At 43.9% G+C, this 18,107-nt stretch overlaps 1 protein-coding gene across 1 annotated transcript in view; it reads left to right on the forward strand.

Moving 5' to 3' along the window:
• The first annotated feature begins 5,149 nt into the window (after nt 1–5,149).
• The window catches only part of LOC138293926 (atrial natriuretic peptide receptor 2-like), a 445,904-nt gene continuing 432,946 nt past the window's right edge, over nt 5,150–18,107 (forward strand). Inside the window, 2 exon segments of the mRNA XM_069233205.1 lie at nt 5,150–5,378; nt 14,178–14,329. Coding sequence (XP_069089306.1) covers nt 5,150–5,378; nt 14,178–14,329 — 381 coding nt within the window.

The raw sequence follows: 18,107 nt of genomic DNA on the forward strand, positions 1-18,107 counted from the left end.
GCTACAGTGCTTTCCCCAGGTGGAAGATTTGGCCACTGTGAAGGCAGGATCCTATACAATTGGACATATACCCAATATTATTGGGGTGATTGACCGTACATATATTGCGTTTGTCCCCACCCCCACCAGAATGAACAGGTGTTCAGGAATCTGAAGAGTTTCCACTCACTCAATGTGTAAATGGTGTGCCCGGTGGAGCAGTACATCTCCCACGTCACTACCAAGTATCCTGGATTGGTGCATGACGCCTTCATCCTGAGGAATAACAGCATCCCAAATGTGATGGCACAACTACAGAGGCACAGGTGTGGATAATTGGTGAGCCTGACTCCCCACCTTATGTATGTCAATGTATGCCTTCTGGTTTTAACCTCATACCATTGTGTAAGGCTAATGTTTGTCCCTCCATACTTGCAGGTGACTCTGGCTACCCAAACATATTGTGGTTCCTGACCCCTGTGAGGAATGCCAGGACAGGGGCTGAAAATCGTTATCATGATGCACATGGGCGAACCAGAAGAATTATTGAAAGGACCTTCGGCCTTCTGAAGGGCAGGTTCAGATGCCTACATCTGACCGGTGGAACCCTGTGCTACTCACCGAGAAGGTCTGCCAGATAGTAGTGGCATGTTGCACAACCTGGCCCTCGGACGACATGCGCCTCATCTGCAGGAAGAGGAGACTGGAAATGCCCCTGAGGCAGTAGTGGACCCTGATGTCAGTGAGGATGAGGAGGCAGAGGATGTGGACAACAGAACATCAGTTATACGTCAATACTTCCAATGACACACAGGTGAGACAGTGGAACTGAACATTCCTCTGAATATTGATGTTTTCTTTGTGGCTGTAGCAGGATGACATTCACTTTCTTTACATCTCAACTTACTGTCACCTATGGCTTCTTGTATTGCCGATGTTGGTGATATAACAACTGCGTAGTGATGTGATTACTACAGACAGCTACAGGTTATTAATTGTATGCTATCACAGTGTTCAGATCATTTGCTCAAGTTGTGACTGTTTCCATAAATGCACATTTTCATCACATAAAACACCATCACTCAAGTTGTGTTCATGGGTGTTTATTGTAGTGCAAATAATTGAAGGAAAAGTGCAATGGAATGGGGTGATGGTTGAGGAAAGTCCAGGGTTTTGTTCCAGTCTGTTTGTAGCACAGGTCCAGTGTCCAAGGGGGCATAGGAGGGGGTGCAAAGGCAGTTCAAAGTGGACAAGCTGACAGGGTGGGACACAAGGGGGACATTCAGGAGGGTCTCATTTCCTGGCGGTGGTCTTGGTCTTGGCAGGGAACGTTTGCAGGGTGGTTCACATTCTGCAGGGGGAGGGGTGCTGGTGGCCTTTAGGTCCTGTGGCAGGGCCTCCTGCCCACTAGCTGCAGTGGAAGTGGTTGGCTAGTCAGTAGGCTGGCTAGTGGTAGGGGCCCACTGGTGTGATGCCAATTCCTTTATGATGTTGGCCATATCTGCCAGCACCCCTGCTATGGAGACCATGGTGGTGTTGAGGGCCTGCAAATCCTCCCTGATCTCCTGATGGTGTTCCTCCTGCAGCCACTTGTTCTCGTGCATGTTGGTAAGGGTCTGCCCTGTCTTGTCCCGGGATTGTTTGTATGCCCCCAGGACATTAGTGAGTGCCTCCAGGAGAGTTTGCTCCCTGGGCCTGTCCTCCCCCGGCGCACAGCAGTCCTCCCAGTGTTCCTGTTCCCCTGTGCCTGTGTCCCCTGAATGGTGTGCCCACTGCCACTGACCCCAGGTCTCTGATTGTCTTGGGGGTGAGGTGTGGACTGGGGTCCCTGTACAGGTGGACACACTGCTGATTGGCGTGTCCTGGGGACAGAGGTGTGGGGATGTTGGGTCCACCGCCAGTCCTCTGGTGCCTTGCTGCTATGGAACATACCTTCCCCCGTAAGTCGTTCCACCTCTTCCTGATGTCGTTCCTTGTTCTTGGATGCTGTTCCCCAGCATTCACCCTGTCCACAATTCTCCGCCCTATAGCCATCTTCCTGGCAATGGATATTTGCTGCACCTGTGCTCTAAACAGCTGTGGCTCTACCCTGACTATTTCCTCCACCATGACCGGCAACTCATCATCAGTGAAACGGGGGTGCTGTAGTCGGGGCATGGGTGTTGTGTGTTGTGCAGAGCATGTTGAGTGATGTGGTGGGGTGTGGGATGTGGGGTGCGTGACGGATGGATGGGTGTTTGTGGTGTGTGTGTGTGTGTGTAGTTGTCTCAGTGATCTTCGTGTTAGTCTTGTGGCAATCATTGGTGTTCGTAAAGAGTTGTGTATAATGGGGATGTGTGTTTTATAGTGCTATGGGTGGGTGGGTGTGGTGTGTGTATCAGTGTCAGGTGTGTGATTTTCGTTTAGGTCAATGTTGGGTTGTTTCGTATTTGGGTGGCCATTCTGAGCATGACCGTGGGTACCGCCAATGGTTTACCACCATTGAATGTCCACCATAGTGATTCGTGGGTCATAATGTGGTGGGCGTTGTTTTGTTGGCGTAACAGTATGGGTGTTTGTACCGAGACTTCACCACTGACCTTTGGGCTGGTGGATTTTTTTGTGTGGCAGTATTCTGTTGGTTTGGTGTGTGTGTGTGTCATAATGAGGGCCAGAGTGTGTGAATGACAGTTCGTAAGAATCTTACAAATAATATGGGTCCAGATGGAATAACAGTCCCCATGACTATAGGTTTACATTGTTCCTTTGTATGTTGCAGGTATGTCTGGAAGTAATGCCCACTCAATAAATACCTGACTGTTCCTGATAGACCAGTTACATCTGCTGGAATCTCACCAATTGGCATGCAGTGATCAGTGTATTCAAATAGTTCAGAAAAGGAGAGAACACATTCTCTTGTTTGTTTAATTTGTATGTTGCACCTTTGGCAGATCTGGTGTGCTCCTTTCGATTTCAGGTGTTCTCCTATGCAGACAACACACAAATGATTGTCTCCTTTCGAGACAAGACACAGGACATAGCTGAACCATTTCAGTCTTGCATGATAGAAGTAAATAACTGGATGTACCGTAACTGGCTTAAGATGAATCGAGACAAAACTGAGGTCATTATATTTGGGACCAATTCATCTATTTGGGATTCAAACTGGTGGCCGGAGTCATGTGGGACATTACCGGTCCCCTCAGCCACAGTTAAAAACCTGGATATTGTTTGTGACTCTGCCTTAACCTTCGATACCCACGTCAATAAAATCACAAATTCATGCATCTGGATCATTAAAATGCTTAAGAAAATCCTCCCTTTTATACCTCGGGACCTGAGAGCAACGGTAGTTCTAGCCTTGATTGGATCCAGGCTGGACTACTGTAATGCTCTTTATCTTAACATCAATTAAGCATCACTAATTAAGTTACAACTTATTCAGAATCAAAGTGTGCATCTGGTTCTGGGTTTAAACAAGTTCGCATCTGCCAAAGATAGTTTGAATTAACTCCATTGGCTACCGATTAAAAAGCGTATTACTTTTAAAACATTGTGTTTGGCTCACAAGTCCCTGTACTTACAGGGTCCTCACTCGCCTCTTCCATCAATTAAGCGGTACATACCTGGGCGTACTCTCATATCATCTGACCTTAAGCTAGCCTATGCTCCTAGGACTAAGAAAGTGAAATGGGGGGGACAGAGCTTTCTCAACAGCATCGGTCAAAATATGGAATTCCCTTCCCTCTAAAATTAGGAATATTCCCTTACTTTTGCTTTTTCGCAAACAACTCAAAACTTGGCTATTCCAGTCTTAATTAAGAGTGACCGCAGAGTTCTTGTTTTGCCTTCGTAGCGCTTTGATTCCTCCGGTTGAAATGCACTCTATCAAATACTCTATGCATACATACATACATACATACATATCATTGACCCCTACAAGAATTGCAGATCCATACCAGACAACAAGTCAAAACAGATTTACTGCTAATGCGAGGTTTCCTCAGGGAACCCCACATTATTTTGTGCCCAGACCTGAAATGCAAATTGCAGCATTCTGCAAGGAGTAGTACCCTTTAACACGCCAGAGAATATGTCAAACTTTAATACTTGGAACCAGCAGAATGTAGGGCAGTTGAGAGCAGAAATACCACAGAATAATATTATACGTTTTCAAGGTATCACTGCACAACAACTGACTGATTGGTTAAATAATTTGAGTCCTGAAGGTGTTACAGGTATGATAAAGCACAATGCTAGAAAACAAGAGACAGAAGAGAGAGATAGATCAGTGAATGTGCCCAGATTGAAATTTGAATTGAATGAAATGATACTGGGAAAATTAGACATTGTCAAATTGGAAACCTACACAGAAGATGAAATATTGTTCATGTGCAAAGATGTTACTCAACGTGCAAGGCAGGTCTATAGGAGTTTAGCTTAAGTAGCCGAAAATTTGAAGTGGATTTATAGAAATCAAAGCCCTTAAAGAGAAGATACAGATTACAATTCAGCACAAAGAATATAGTTAACATGACATCTCCTGGAATTAAAATGTACATTAAAGAGTTGATTACATAAATATGGAAATGGGGAGCTTTAGACAAGTAGGAAGGTAGATGGGCAAAGAAAACTAATCAGAAGAAAGCAAAGCCAAATGTGCCTCTGGCAGGTGCAGATGAAGCCTAGGCCAATGTGAAAATGATGCCCATTAGAAACATACGAGCTGTAGGTTATGTTCATGTACCTTGGAGTAGGAGTGATATTTTTTCGTTCACAAATGATTACCTGAGATTGAGGGAGATGCCAGTAGAATGGTACAAGCAAACAGAGAGTTTTGTGAAACTTTCAAAATGCCTGTGGGTGGATTTGAATACGTTGTTTGACATTGTGGTTCCAACTGATTTATTGACCGAATGCAATGTTAATGTTGATTGGCTGGATTGTGAACCCAGTAACGGGAGCACCATCTGAAGAGGTGATGAAAAGGAATTACAAGGTGATTTAATTTTTTGAAAAACAATGTGACCCCAAAGGATATTGATTGCCAGAAGATTGACAGGACTGTTAAGTAGTCAAAGGAGTTGAATCATGATTACTACGAAAGATTGTTGCAGGCTTTCAAACAGCATAGTTGTACAGAGACAATAGAAGTTAAAGATATGGGCCATTTTATGTTCAGATTTGTGAAATGATTCAGCAGCATCTGATCTGTTGTCAGAATAAACTGACTGATGAAATCTTGCAGTATGCAAAGTATTGTAGTAATGAATTGGAATTGAAGCAGAAAAAGTTGAAAGAGAAGGTGATGGTCATGCAGTTGAAAGCTGCACAGAAAGCTAGTCAGAGTCTGCAAATGATGGTAAACACTGGTGATATGCAAAGATTACCACACCAGGTGACAAATGTCCATCCTCAAGGTAGAGGACGTTATGTTCAGGTAGATAAAAGTGGAGGTGTGCTTGATGTTCAGGCTTTGAAGAGAAGTAATCTGTGCCATGTGTGCGTAAATGTTGGTCATTTGTGACGGGAGTGTCCATTTAATAATGTGAGTAATCAAGAGCTGAATGTTGGAGTTGCTCAAGTGGAAGTCAGTAATCAATTTCAAGTTCAAGGAGTTAAAAGACCCCGAGTGCAAAATGTAAATGTGTCACCAGGACAGAAGATGCAGATAGCACAAGCCCTGATGACTCAAAAGAAAATGCTTGTTCCTCAACAGAATTAAAATCAAATCACAAATGTGAATTGGAGAGCATCACAGTTTTCCATAATGGACCTGAGCGATGAGGAATTTTCAGTATGCTAGGTGCATACTTAGAAGTAGATTAACGTGGTCCCTCTGTGAATGCCAATTTTATGGTCCATGATGTTTCATTTCTAGTTGACATTGGAGCTACACGTTCCACTGTCAGAACAGCTGACGTGCCAAACTTGCACCTTTCAGGAAAGAGAATCCACGTTGTAGGAGTTGCAAAATAAGCAATTGACCAACCCTGTAACAGAGTATGTCCCCATAAAAATAGGTTCCATTGAAGATGAGCACCAATTTGTGGCCTGTGATTCAAGCCATGTAAGCTTGCTTTGATGCAACCTACTCTTGTTAGCTAAACTATTCGATTAGCTGCACACCCTTAGGAATAGCAATCTGCACTGTAACATTGTAGAGCAGCACCTGAGTGTCACGGTGTACCCAATGCTGACATGTAATGAATTGCCCGAAGATTTAAAAGACACAGTAATACCTGAGGTTTGCGATTTTACAGGAAAAGAAATAGGATTCATCAAAGGAGTTGAGCCTATTAAAATAACAGTGAACCTAAATGCAGTATATCTAAGAATAAATGTATAATATGTCTCCAGAGACAATTGCTGGAATTACCCCTTTAATAAAGGTTTGATTGAACAAGGAATCCTGAAAAATATAATGGGAAGTCCATATAACTCACCCATTTTAGGACTGCAGAAGCCCAATGGAAAGTACCGCATAGGCCAAGACTTGAGGAAAGTACTACATTTATTTCAAATTTCCATAGAAGCAGAATGGTTTACAGTGATTGATTTGTGCCAGGCATTCCTTTCCATACCACTGCATGAGGAAAGTAAATTCCTCTTCACGTTCAAATTTGACAGTCGTGTTTTGGCTTGGTGCCAAGTCCCACAAAGGTATACTGTGTCACCATCCATTTTCAACCAGATCTTGAAAAAGAATCTGGAGTCCCTTAAAATGTCCTATCATTCAGTCCTAGTGCAGTACATAGATGATCTGCTTGTTGCATAAAACACCCGAGAAGCATTCAGGAGAGACACAACTGCTCTCTTCAATCATCAAGGAGAGACGGGTCATAAAGATCAAGAAGCATGTAAGGAAAACTTGCTTGGAACAATGTTGGAGAGGCTCTCACCAGGTGGTTTTGGTAACCACTGCTGCTATGAAGTATGCTGGTCTCTCTAAATGGACACATGGGAACCATACATGCAAAGTTCCAGGTCTCCTAGATGATATAGCGCCTGCTCCAGAAGGGTCGGTTACAGTGAGGGGGAGGGATCAGGTTAATCAAGCTGTTGGGACTGGACAAGTGGCTGCTACAGCACAAGCACGGTCTGATGGGGTTTTGAGTGAGTCAACAAAAGTGGATGATACAGAAGGATCGTGACAGAATCAGTTGTCATTCAAGCAAGGATGCTGACGTAGGACCAGTTGCTGTAGGTAGAAGCGCTGTACCAGGGGACAGTTGGCCTAAAGAGCAAACTGTGCCAGCTGTGCAAGTGCCTCCAATTATTGCTGAAGAAACTGAAGAGTCGAGTCAATGTGACAGTGATGCTGAGGGCCGAGGAAACAGAAAATCAAAAAGAAAGAGAGTACCAAGCCGAAAGTACTCAGCACATAAATGGGCATATTTTGCCGCCAAAGGTTGGGAGAAGGAGCTTGCAACCGTTTGCTTTAACAATTTGAATCAAGTTCAATATTCTTGAGTTTGAAATTCCAGTGGAGCTGAGCTTTGAAATATCACTGCCGCTTGATAAACAAAGACATTATGGGCATGATTATCAGTGATTATGAGCAGTGCCTTTATTAGAGACATTTGAACTTTTAGTAGAAGCTTTTGAACATTTGCAAGTAGCGAACACTCTTGATGAACTTTCGAGAAGATCAAGAAACTTTGTGACTAATTTACACTTTAAAGATACCATTTTTGATTTTTGTTTTGCTCAGAAATAAGTAGGATTGAAAAGAGACAGTACTATATATAAATTCACTTTGCATTTTTGTTTTTTCATTTTTTTGTGGTTTTGAGTTTTGAATTCAAACATTTGGTCTGAAATTAGAGAACTCATAGGGTCGAATCCAAATAGAGGTAGTGAATGCAAATACATATATGTAGATTTAGTAGGAGTGACAGTTATCATGCTAATATTAATGCTTGCTGAATTGAGTTTACCCTTAGTGAATGCTTCAGAGAAGGCTACATCCACAAGTGCCCCAAACTTAGAAAATCTAATTGCAGATCAGGATCTGTTTCACAATGATGCGAAATATTTACACACTGATGGTTCCAGAGGTGGTCTATCAGCAAATGTGTTTTACAAATTACTATATGAGTATCTAGGTACCACAGGAGCTAGAGATTGCTACTTTTGCACACAGCTGCCTTCATCAGTAAGTGAGGGGATAAAGTATAGTTTACCTCTAACCTATGGAATTTATTTCAGTTTGTTATCAACAATGCTGTATCAGCAGGAGTATTATTAATACTTCTATTCAAATATGACCTAGTTTTTTCAATTTCCCCAATAATGAAACATTTGATCAGTGTTGCAAAAAGGAAGAACATTGTCACAATGGGGGGGTTCCTTCAAGCCTACTTTGACACTTGGTACAGTTTATGCCCACAAGAACAATTTGACCTGCATTCTTAGCCCAGTAAGAACGTAATTCATTGGACAAGTTGAGGAGAGGAGTAGAGCTATGAAAGCTACAATCTAAAAAGTAGTAGTTTTACAAAATTGGGAAAAAGATGGAGGTCACACAATTTCTGGAAATCAAGGATTCCTGGCTGCAGAGTGGCCACATGTAGGGATGTTATGTATAGATAGACCTAGATGAAAGACTAACGCACATTTTGTAGAAACTAGTTTATGCATAATGTTATCCAAAGTAAAAATGGTTTGATTATAGAAAGATGCTCTGAGAAGTCATGCTAAAATATGCATTCATTTGGTAATAGACTCCTATTGTTTTACTCACAGAGAGTTATATAAAGTCGAACTTGGATAAGCAACATCCTGGACTGTGGACTAGCAAATTAAACATTTGTTTCAAACTTGTGTGGTGCTATGTGGATGGATGTTGTTCCCCTGAAAGACCTGAGAAAAATGCAAATGTTGCAGTTCAGAGTCGTGTGATCAATTTCTCTTGGATGATAACCCTTTAACATAATTTGAACTGTTGTCCTGAATGAATCAGATTGCCGTATGAACTTTGATATGTTGTTGACCAGTTGGACTTTGGTCAGATTTCCAGATTTCTTTTGACCAGAACCCTTGCAGATGAAGAACCCTGCATGCTGAGCTCCTTCGAGAGGTATCTTCCTCTCTGCTCTGCCCCTTTGAGATGCTTTGTTGAGACTTAGAGATTTTCTTCCTATCCCTTGCAGAAGACTCTTTCTTGAGCTTCTGACATGCTGACGCTTTCCTTTTTTATCACTCTTTTGCCCACCTTAGTTAGTAGACTGTTGCCTGAGATTACCCTTTTCCAAATTCTTTTTGCCCTTTTTGTTCTTTTTGTGTTTTGCCTGCATGTGTTTTGTCCCACACATGTTCTTCCCTGATTTGGCTAATTGTAGGGCTTCCCTGTGCCCAGCTAAATTGAACTCTGCTGATTGGAAATTGACTTGACGCTTATAAAAGCTGGGCAATGCTTAATTTCTGTATCTCAGATAATCGTGTTGATGTTTTGCATAGTCCTTGCCGAATTCTTATTTCTGTTAATATTAGTTCACCTGAACTTATTTCGTCACCTTGGGCAACACATGGTGATTTTGTATCTTTATAGTTTTGTCTTACGAATTGTCTACGTGACTTTAAGTTTGTAATATACCCCTTAACTCTATTTATGACTGGAGTTTTCCTTGTATAGTCGCATTGGTCATAGTGTGTAACCTAATTGCTTTGGATTAAAATTATGTTGATGGTTGTGCCACACACTTTGCAGGATCCAAAGATCCGGTGACCTTGATGAGCATTGATCCCGGTGAAGGATGAAAATGCTCCAGTAGGACACAGTATTTATATCAGGTAATATATCTGCATGTTGTATTCTGAGATACAATCCTCACCATCCTCGAACATTTAACAAAAGTAAGTTCTAAAAGTTTTAATTGGGTCATCAACAATTGGTCTTATTTCTCAATAAAAGCACATTTTATTCCTTGTTTTATCTTAACTGCTGCTCTTTTGGGTCTGTTGTAATGGAAACTTCGTGTGATATTCTGCTAAGTCCAAAAAGCACCCCATTTGCAGCAAATTTAGAGGATTTATGCTCCATGTATAGAGTTAGGCCACCTCAAACAGATTAGTCCCCCAAAGCAAAGAGGACTTCTACCTGTCTGAGGCACAGCTGATAATATCATGGCTCTGTTCCTATTGATCCCCAAACCTCTACATGTCAAGAAATCAAATTTGCATATCTGTTTTATCCACAAACCTCTGCATGTCAACAAATCAAATTTGCATATCTGTTTTCTTGACTACAAAGATGGGGTTGGTAGGGGCTTACATTAGATCAGGCTTTGCAATTGCAGACTCCCGTCCCAATATCAATGACTATTCAGATTCTTTCTTCGAATATGTGGGTTAGGATGAAGGTAGGTCAGCATAAATATCATTTGCGTAAAACAAATAGGAGTTTAAAGCAGGACTGTGCCTTCTCACCCAAATGATAACTCTTCTATACAGTGGTCATGGGCAGTGAATGTTCTCAAGCAAGATCATTTCCTCTGAGTCCTCTATGTCTTCCATGTGCTACTTTCATGTAAATGTCTTGCAATATGCGGACACTGGTGTCATAGTCAAGCAGACTGCAATGGGTGTCCAGCGGTCACTTTCTGCACTCAATTAATTCAATTTGAAGAATGTCTGATTATTTTTGGCTGCGATAAATTTAGTAGTAGACATTTTTCTGAATAGGTGAAATGGAAATAGAAAGTTAACAAGGCCTTTTAACCTCAGGGAGAGGGGCTGCACAGCCCCCTACGCCTTTTCTTGTTCGCCTCAGCCCAGGAGATGAGGCCCCCTGGGCCTAATTAGGCAGTGGGAAAGGCTGCTCACTCCTCCCTTCTTTATCTTATGGCAGCCCCATGGGATGGGCTCCTCAAGGCATCGCAGAAGCATGTGAAGGGGTGATAGGGCCCCCTCCCCAAAAACATACACTTAATGTCACCCCCCAGAACTGGGATTACCCGGGTGGTATTTTTTAAAAAGATGTGTAGAGGCCTCCACTTAAAAAAAATAAATTGCGGCACATTCACAGATTCTCTGTGAATTTATGGTAACATTTAAAACAATGTTTTTAGTCCCAGGCGGAGTCCCTCACCTGCATGCTTAAGGGATCAGGGTGTCTCTACACTGTGCCCTACATCTTATTTTTGCATTTTTCTTAGAACTCTGGATTGAGTCCAGAGCCCTAAGATGGCTACCGCCACTTCCTGGTTGATGTGGCCAGCAAGGGACCCGCATCTGGGCATAACCTGACGCAGGTCCCTTCATCGCATCACCGCTGGATTCAAGCTAGTCTGGCTAATGAGGGGTGATACCCGAAATCGGTCCCAGGATGCCTATTTCTGGTCTAGGGAGGCCCTCGCTTGGTAGTTCGGGCTAGACTGTTTCCCTGGGGAGCAGGTTCAAGACTGATTTGCATACATCTGGGTCCAAACGGGGTGATGTGGCGAGCAAAATAACAATGGAGTAAACCCAGATTTGTTACTGGGGGTGAATGTTTTCAAAGTTTCAACACTCTGTTAATCATTTTATTTTGTAGTGTTGCCAATCAGATCTCAGCTTCAGGTCTGTTGGATGTGCAGAGGCTCTGTGTCTCTAGATATACAAATTTATTTGATGATTTATTGCTCAAAAACTACTGAACAGATTAACACTAACTCACAAAAAGCACTCTTTCTGAACCAAGGTCTAGATTTCTGCCAAATTTGGTGTAAATTTGTTCAGTGGTTTGGGCTGAGCTGTGTCTAAACTTTGCAAGGCAAAATTAATTGGTAAAACATGTTTTAAGACCCTTCTTTTCATTGCCCTCACTTAACAGATCACCCGAAAAACTTACCATGTGCAAACTAGTAAAAAAGTAGCACTTTTTTTCAAAGGTTTCATAAAGGTTTGTCAAACGGTGCTAAAGATATTTGCAACTTACAAAGTTTCAAATGGAAACACAATCTTAACTAGTCCTCTTCAAATATGCTTTGGGCCCTGGGAGGTGTGGCACCTGGGGCAAAATATGGCTTGGGGAGGGGGCCACAAACCCCTCTAATTGTTTAAATCGAGCCCGGGGGTGCGGTACCTAGGGCCAAAAATGGCTCAGAGAGAGGGGCATGTACGGCCCTCTCTACTTATTAAACAAATTGGGCGCGAGTATGGAATCCCAGGTGCTGAAAATGGCCCTGGGACGGACAGCCCTCTTTCCCAAATTAAACAATACTCGAGGCCCTGGTCTGCCATTTTTGTGCCAATTCTGGAGAGTCCCACAGGATTGTGGCAAAATGACTGTCTTTTTCTCAGTTTTGGCCCTGGAGGGTGCCTCTAGCCCCCACACTGGGGTCTAGGAGAGCACGGTATTCATGCCCCCTTTTTCTTTTTTTTTAATAACTTCAGAACAGAGGACCAAATACCCAAGTCCTGAAAGGACTGCCAGCAACATTTTTCTCAAGTTGCTGCCAGCCAATCAGAGTGCTCACTCCTGCAGGAGTCTGACTACACAGTCGTGGGATGGCCCAAGGGGAAAAAAACTCCCTGGACCAATCAGTTTTTTAAAATTGGTTGTGAGAGTCCCTCAAACCCAACCATCCAGATATACAACCATTACTAAATCTTAATTTTTCAAAAAACGCTGACCAGATTTATGCAAAACCACCAAAAGCACAATCTGCAAACCAAGATCTACCCCCTTTTTTCTGATCCTCAGCTTGATAAATCACCCCGAAACTTTCCTTACACAAGCTAGGCAAAAGAGAGCACTTTTTTGGAAAGTTTTGTGGAGATTTGTCAAGCAGTGCCAAAGTTATTAGCAACACAAAAAACGCATTCCCTATGCAATAGCTGACTTCAAACAAACCGCTCACTCAGGACATGTTCGGAGCAAGTGAACTTTACTACACCAAGTTCATGACACGTTTCAACCCCCTAGCAGTCTTGATCACATGAACATACCCCAAGTACAGAGTGAATTTGAACGTAATTAAGTGAAAATCAAAAAAGGACTCAGTACAACAACAGCCCACATGTAAAGTACCATTGTGGCAGCCATTACTGAGTATAATAGACATCATATGTGCCAGTGTAAACAATTTTAACAAACCTGATTCCCACTCCCTATATAATGGAAACGAAAATGAAAATCTGGCCATTAGCAAAATAAATATAACACTACCCTGGCCATGTCAATGTCAACTAATATCCAATTAGGTACAGTAAAAAAAAACATATGCCTGAACATAAACGGGGCAAATCCTCTAACATAGTCAGTGTATCTTATCAATGGAATGTCCCACGAACAATTCACACATTATTAATGAGTTAATCTTAGAATTATAAATCACATCATCATAAATGAAAGTCAAAACAAGGCTATACATGTAAATATCATAGTAAATAATTACAGTATAGACATAAACAAAGGGCGAAATACAAAATAAACATGTTAACGGGTTCATCCAGTCCATCAAAGAGTGCTCCTCTTCGAATTGAGAGTCAGGCATATAGTGAATGGTGGGTATGTGAAATAGAACTAAACAAGTACTGCGCCTATTGCTCAAGGTGGATTTTCACCATGGAGGTACATACAGCCATGATGTAGGAGGCTGGCTCTCTATGTACTTTGCAAAACCAGACACAACATATAGAGTGCCTATGCAACGACATGTCGATTTACAGCGGTATAAGCTAGACCAGTGGTTCCCAACCTTTTGACTTCTGTGGACCCCCATTTTATCATTACTGGAACCCGGGGACCCCCACTGAATCATTATTGGATTCTGGGGACCCCCCCCAATGAGTCATTGGGGACCTAAACTGTTCATATAATTTAATTTTCTGAGCAGTCGCGGACCCCCTGAGAAGGATTCGCGGACCCCCAGGGGTCCCCGGACCACAGGTTGGGAACCACTGAGCTAGACCACCTAATGCTCTAATTTTTAGGGGCGCTTGGTCAGGCATTTAGGCTAATCTTGGAGAAGTGTAAAACATTTGTTGTACGCACAGTATCAATAAAGGAAGACACGTACTTGAAACCAATTTACTAAAATAATTCAGATTTGTATAAAATAGTTAAGACCAAGGTAATCAAAATCGGTTAGTACTTTTTAAGTTAGGAGTTTCCAAAATTTGGAAAATGTCTCAGTTCTGTGCGTAATTGCACACCATAGGAATCAATGGAGAAATATTTAAAAAATGCATATAAAATCAGGCAAGGTGTTTACCAATGTCTCTTTTTGCAGATAGGTCGAAGTCATTGGTGGGCACTGTCGACCAGCTGGAGAAGTTCAGACGCCTCCTGTTTCACCTGGAGCAGCTGCAGAAAGTCATTGGAGTTGGTGCAAGTCTACTGCGGGGGACGACTTGGAAAAACACTGCACAGGTGGACTTCAAGGTGGGTCCTTTGACTGTTGAGGTTGCAAGGGGTGGGGTACCCTGAGAACACAGCTGGATCTAAGGTGCAGGGCACAGGGCGGCCGAGTGCAGAGCAAATCTGTAAGCTAGGAGCTGTGTGCAAAGCTGCCCTTGGAAGCAGGAGGTTGGTCATTTTGAGGGTTGCTTGCAGGTCAGCAGGGGCACTCTGGTGGGAGATTCTGATGTTTTCTGAAGTCCCTCAACTGGGGCTTCCCCCTGGTTTCTTTTCAGTCTGAAGTGGACTGTCCTTCTGCGTATCAGATGAAGAGTGACCTGTTCCTGGGTCTATTGCACAGTTCAGCCACTGGAGGTCACAGTGCCACCAGACTCAGCACACTGGTAGGTTCAGTAATCTCGGATAGTCGGGAGATATTTGGTCTGGCTGTGGAATCTGGTTCCTTGGTCAGCAGCCGGTCAGTGAACTGGACTTCACTGGTCTTTCGGTCTTTGTTGCAGGAGGGTGATGCCTTCACTCTGGAGGGAGATCTTTGGTGATTTTCAGAAGGTTGAGGTCCTCTAGGGGTTTTTAGAGTCTGACTAATGTCCTAGCGGCAATTGTAGAGTCTAGGTGCAGCAGGCATGATTTGGCGCCTTCTTCTTTGTGCAGCAGTACTTCAGTTCTTGAGCCTTGGATCTTCTTTGTTGCTGGTCTTTGGAATCTGAATTTCTGGTCTAGGAGTCCCTAATAAATACAGTATTTAGTGGACGTTTAGGGGAGCACCTAGTAGAGACCAATGGGTCATCTATCTTAGGGTGGCTACACCCCTTCAGTGACCACTTCCTGTGGGCAGAGGTCACTTCCCTACACTTGAGTATTTTCCTTCCATACAAGATGTAGGAAAATGAAATGGAGGGGTCACCTCACATGTAACACCTTAGGGGTGGTGCAAGCTCGAGCTGACCACTCCTCTGTGTGTTATCCCGCTGTTGCTCCTGCCAAAAGTGGGGGTTTTTCCACAGGGGTGGCCATCTGCTGCTAGCCGCTGGCTTGGGGGTTGGTTTTCAAGGGCGTAAGCCCTTTGAAGCTCACTAGAAGGGCAGTGCACATTCCTGAGGAGGGAGGTGTGCCACCTCCACCCAGGAAGGGTTTTGTTCTGGGACCCAGGTGACCCCTGGGTACATTTTACAATAAATCCAGTACTGCTACCAGTTTGGATCTATCATTCTGAATTGTTTGATACCTTACAACCCAGGGTTCAGAGTGGCCATCATGTAGCTGTGAAACTTGGACTGACCAGTGTCCAGCACATGTGTTAAAATTGGCTGCTCTGTTCCCTTACTATGTAGTAGGTTTGGCATCTATGCCCACACACAGTATAGTGCACCCTGCTTTAGGGCTGGAAGGCCTGCCGGAGTGTTGCCTTACCTATATTGCATGCAGTGTATAGTGGGCCATGTCGAGTTCACATTTTAGGATTGCACCAGGACACTCAGCCTGCTATGGCAGTGCTGAGTGCATCTGGTTGCTTGGCTCTAGAGGGTGGCACAATTTTTGTTGCTGCCCTCGGGGCCTCCCCTTAGTATACCATGCCCGGGGTACCTAAGTACCATTTATTGGGACTTATAGTGGCAGCTAAAGGTGTTGCCAATTGTGCCAAGGTATCACAATAGTTTTGGGAAAGAGATCTGGCCCAGGGAACCTGGTTGGCAGGGGCTCTGGGCACTAACAACTTTGAGACCACATCAAATACCAGGCAAAAGGTAGGGCCTATCCATGACAAAAGAGGCATTTTTCTCACATGAGTTAACAAAATGAGAGAGGGAGGAGGTAGAATCCCACAATCATTATCAGTGAAAATGGGCAGGAGCAAACAAGAAGGATACACAGGTTATATCTCTGCAAAGAAATAAGTCAGAGAGGGCTCCACTGGAATAAAGAGTATGTGGCCAGCATACTAAAGTATGCAAAGTGCACATTCCTTGATAGGCCACCTCTTTGACTTATTTCTTTGCAGAAATCGAACCTGTGTATCCTGACCAAAAGTCTGACTTTACTAGTAGTAAAGGTACTAGTGGTAACTTACCTTTGTGAATACCGAAAAGTAGTAAAGTTAGATGTTTGGTCTATGTTAGACTTTTTGTCTAACTTTACCTTTGTAAATACCGAAAAGTAGTAAAGTTAGATTTTTGGTCTAAGTTTGATTTTTGGTCTAATTTTACCTTTGTGAATACTGAAAAGTAGTAAAGTTAGACTTCTGGTCCTTTGTAAATCAGGCCCTATATTTAGGCCATACTGCAGGCCTTTACCATTCATTCTTGCAGAAGCCATAAATTTGCTGATGTGTATTGGCAAGTGTCCCTGATGGATCATATATTAATAGTGGTTGAGCAATTCAAATGAAAACCATATTTTTTTATAATACCAGACTGTGGATATTTAATGTTTTTTCTGAAACCATATGTTTATTAACCCCTTCTGTGCCGCGGACGTAGTGGTTACGTCCTGCGGCACAGTGCTGCTGTGCCGAGGACGTAACCACTACGTCCTCGGCACACAGCCCAGAGGGAGCGCTCTCGCTCCCTCTGTGGGGTTCCCCCCCACCCCCCCAAGTCAGGGATGGAAGGGGAAGCCCTTCCCCTCCCACCCCCGACCCCCCCCAACCCCCCCTGTGACGTCAGCGCGCGCGCGCGCTGATTAGTCACAGGGTCTCCCCCATCGCGCTGGAAGCAGAGCTTCCAGCGCGATTGAAAAAGAAATGCTTTTGCATTTCTTTTTCAATCCCATGGGGGAGGCCCCGAGAGGCTTCAAAGGGAAGGAAATGTATTTCCTTCCCTTTGAAGTCTCTCACAGGTTTCAAAAGCTGGATTGCTTGCAATCCGGCTTTTGAAACCCCACTAGACACCAGGGATTTTTTTTTTTTTCTTGAAATTGGCAAAAGGGAGCGACCCCTTGGGCAAGGGTCGCTCCCAGGGGGGCATTTTTTTAGGAAGGCCTTTTCTGCCCCCCCTGGGGGCAGATTGGCCTATTATTAGGCCGATCTGCCCCCAGGGGGGGCAGAAACCTCTAGGCACCAGGGACCATTTTTATTTTTTTTTTTTTTTGGTGATGAATTCTTTTTTTTTAGGTGGGGAGCGATCCCTTAGGCAAGGGTCGCTCCCCTACGGGGCAATATATATTTAGGCCATTTCTGCCCCCCTTGGGGGCAGATTGGCCTATTTTGATAAGGCCAATCTGCCCCCAAGGGGGGCAGAAACCATTAGACATCAGGGAGTTTGTTTTTGCGCGCGAATGTCACGCAACAAAGCGACCCCTTTGGCAAGGGTCGCTCCCAGGGGGGGCAATTTTTTGGGAAGGCCTTTTCTGCCCCCCCTGGGGGCAGATCGGCCTATTATTAGGCCGATCTGCCCCCAGGGGGGGAAGAAACCTCTAGGCGCCAGGGCAATTTTTTTTTTTGTGTTTTTTTTTTTGGTTCTTTTTTTTTTTTTAGAGATGGGGAGCGACCCATCAGGCAAGGGTCGCTCCCCTGGGGAGCAAATTGTATTTAGACCATTTCTGCCCCCCTGGGGGCAGATTGGCCGATTTTAGGTCAATCTGCCCCCAAGGGGGCAGAAACCACTAGGCACCGGGGATTTGTTTTTTGGCGCCAATGTCACGCAGGGGGAGCGACCCCGTAGGCAAGGGTCGCTCCCAGGGGGGGGGTGGGGGGGCAAATTTATTTTAGGCCATTTCTGCCCCCCCGGGGGACAGATCGGCCTATTATTAGGCCGAACTGCCCCCGGAGGGGGGGGCAGAACACTCTAGGCGCCAGGGCAATTTT

The sequence above is a fragment of the Pleurodeles waltl genome, chromosome 4_2 (assembly GCF_031143425.1).
Source record: "Pleurodeles waltl isolate 20211129_DDA chromosome 4_2, aPleWal1.hap1.20221129, whole genome shotgun sequence".
NCBI classification, from domain to species: domain Eukaryota; kingdom Metazoa; phylum Chordata; class Amphibia; order Caudata; family Salamandridae; genus Pleurodeles; species Pleurodeles waltl.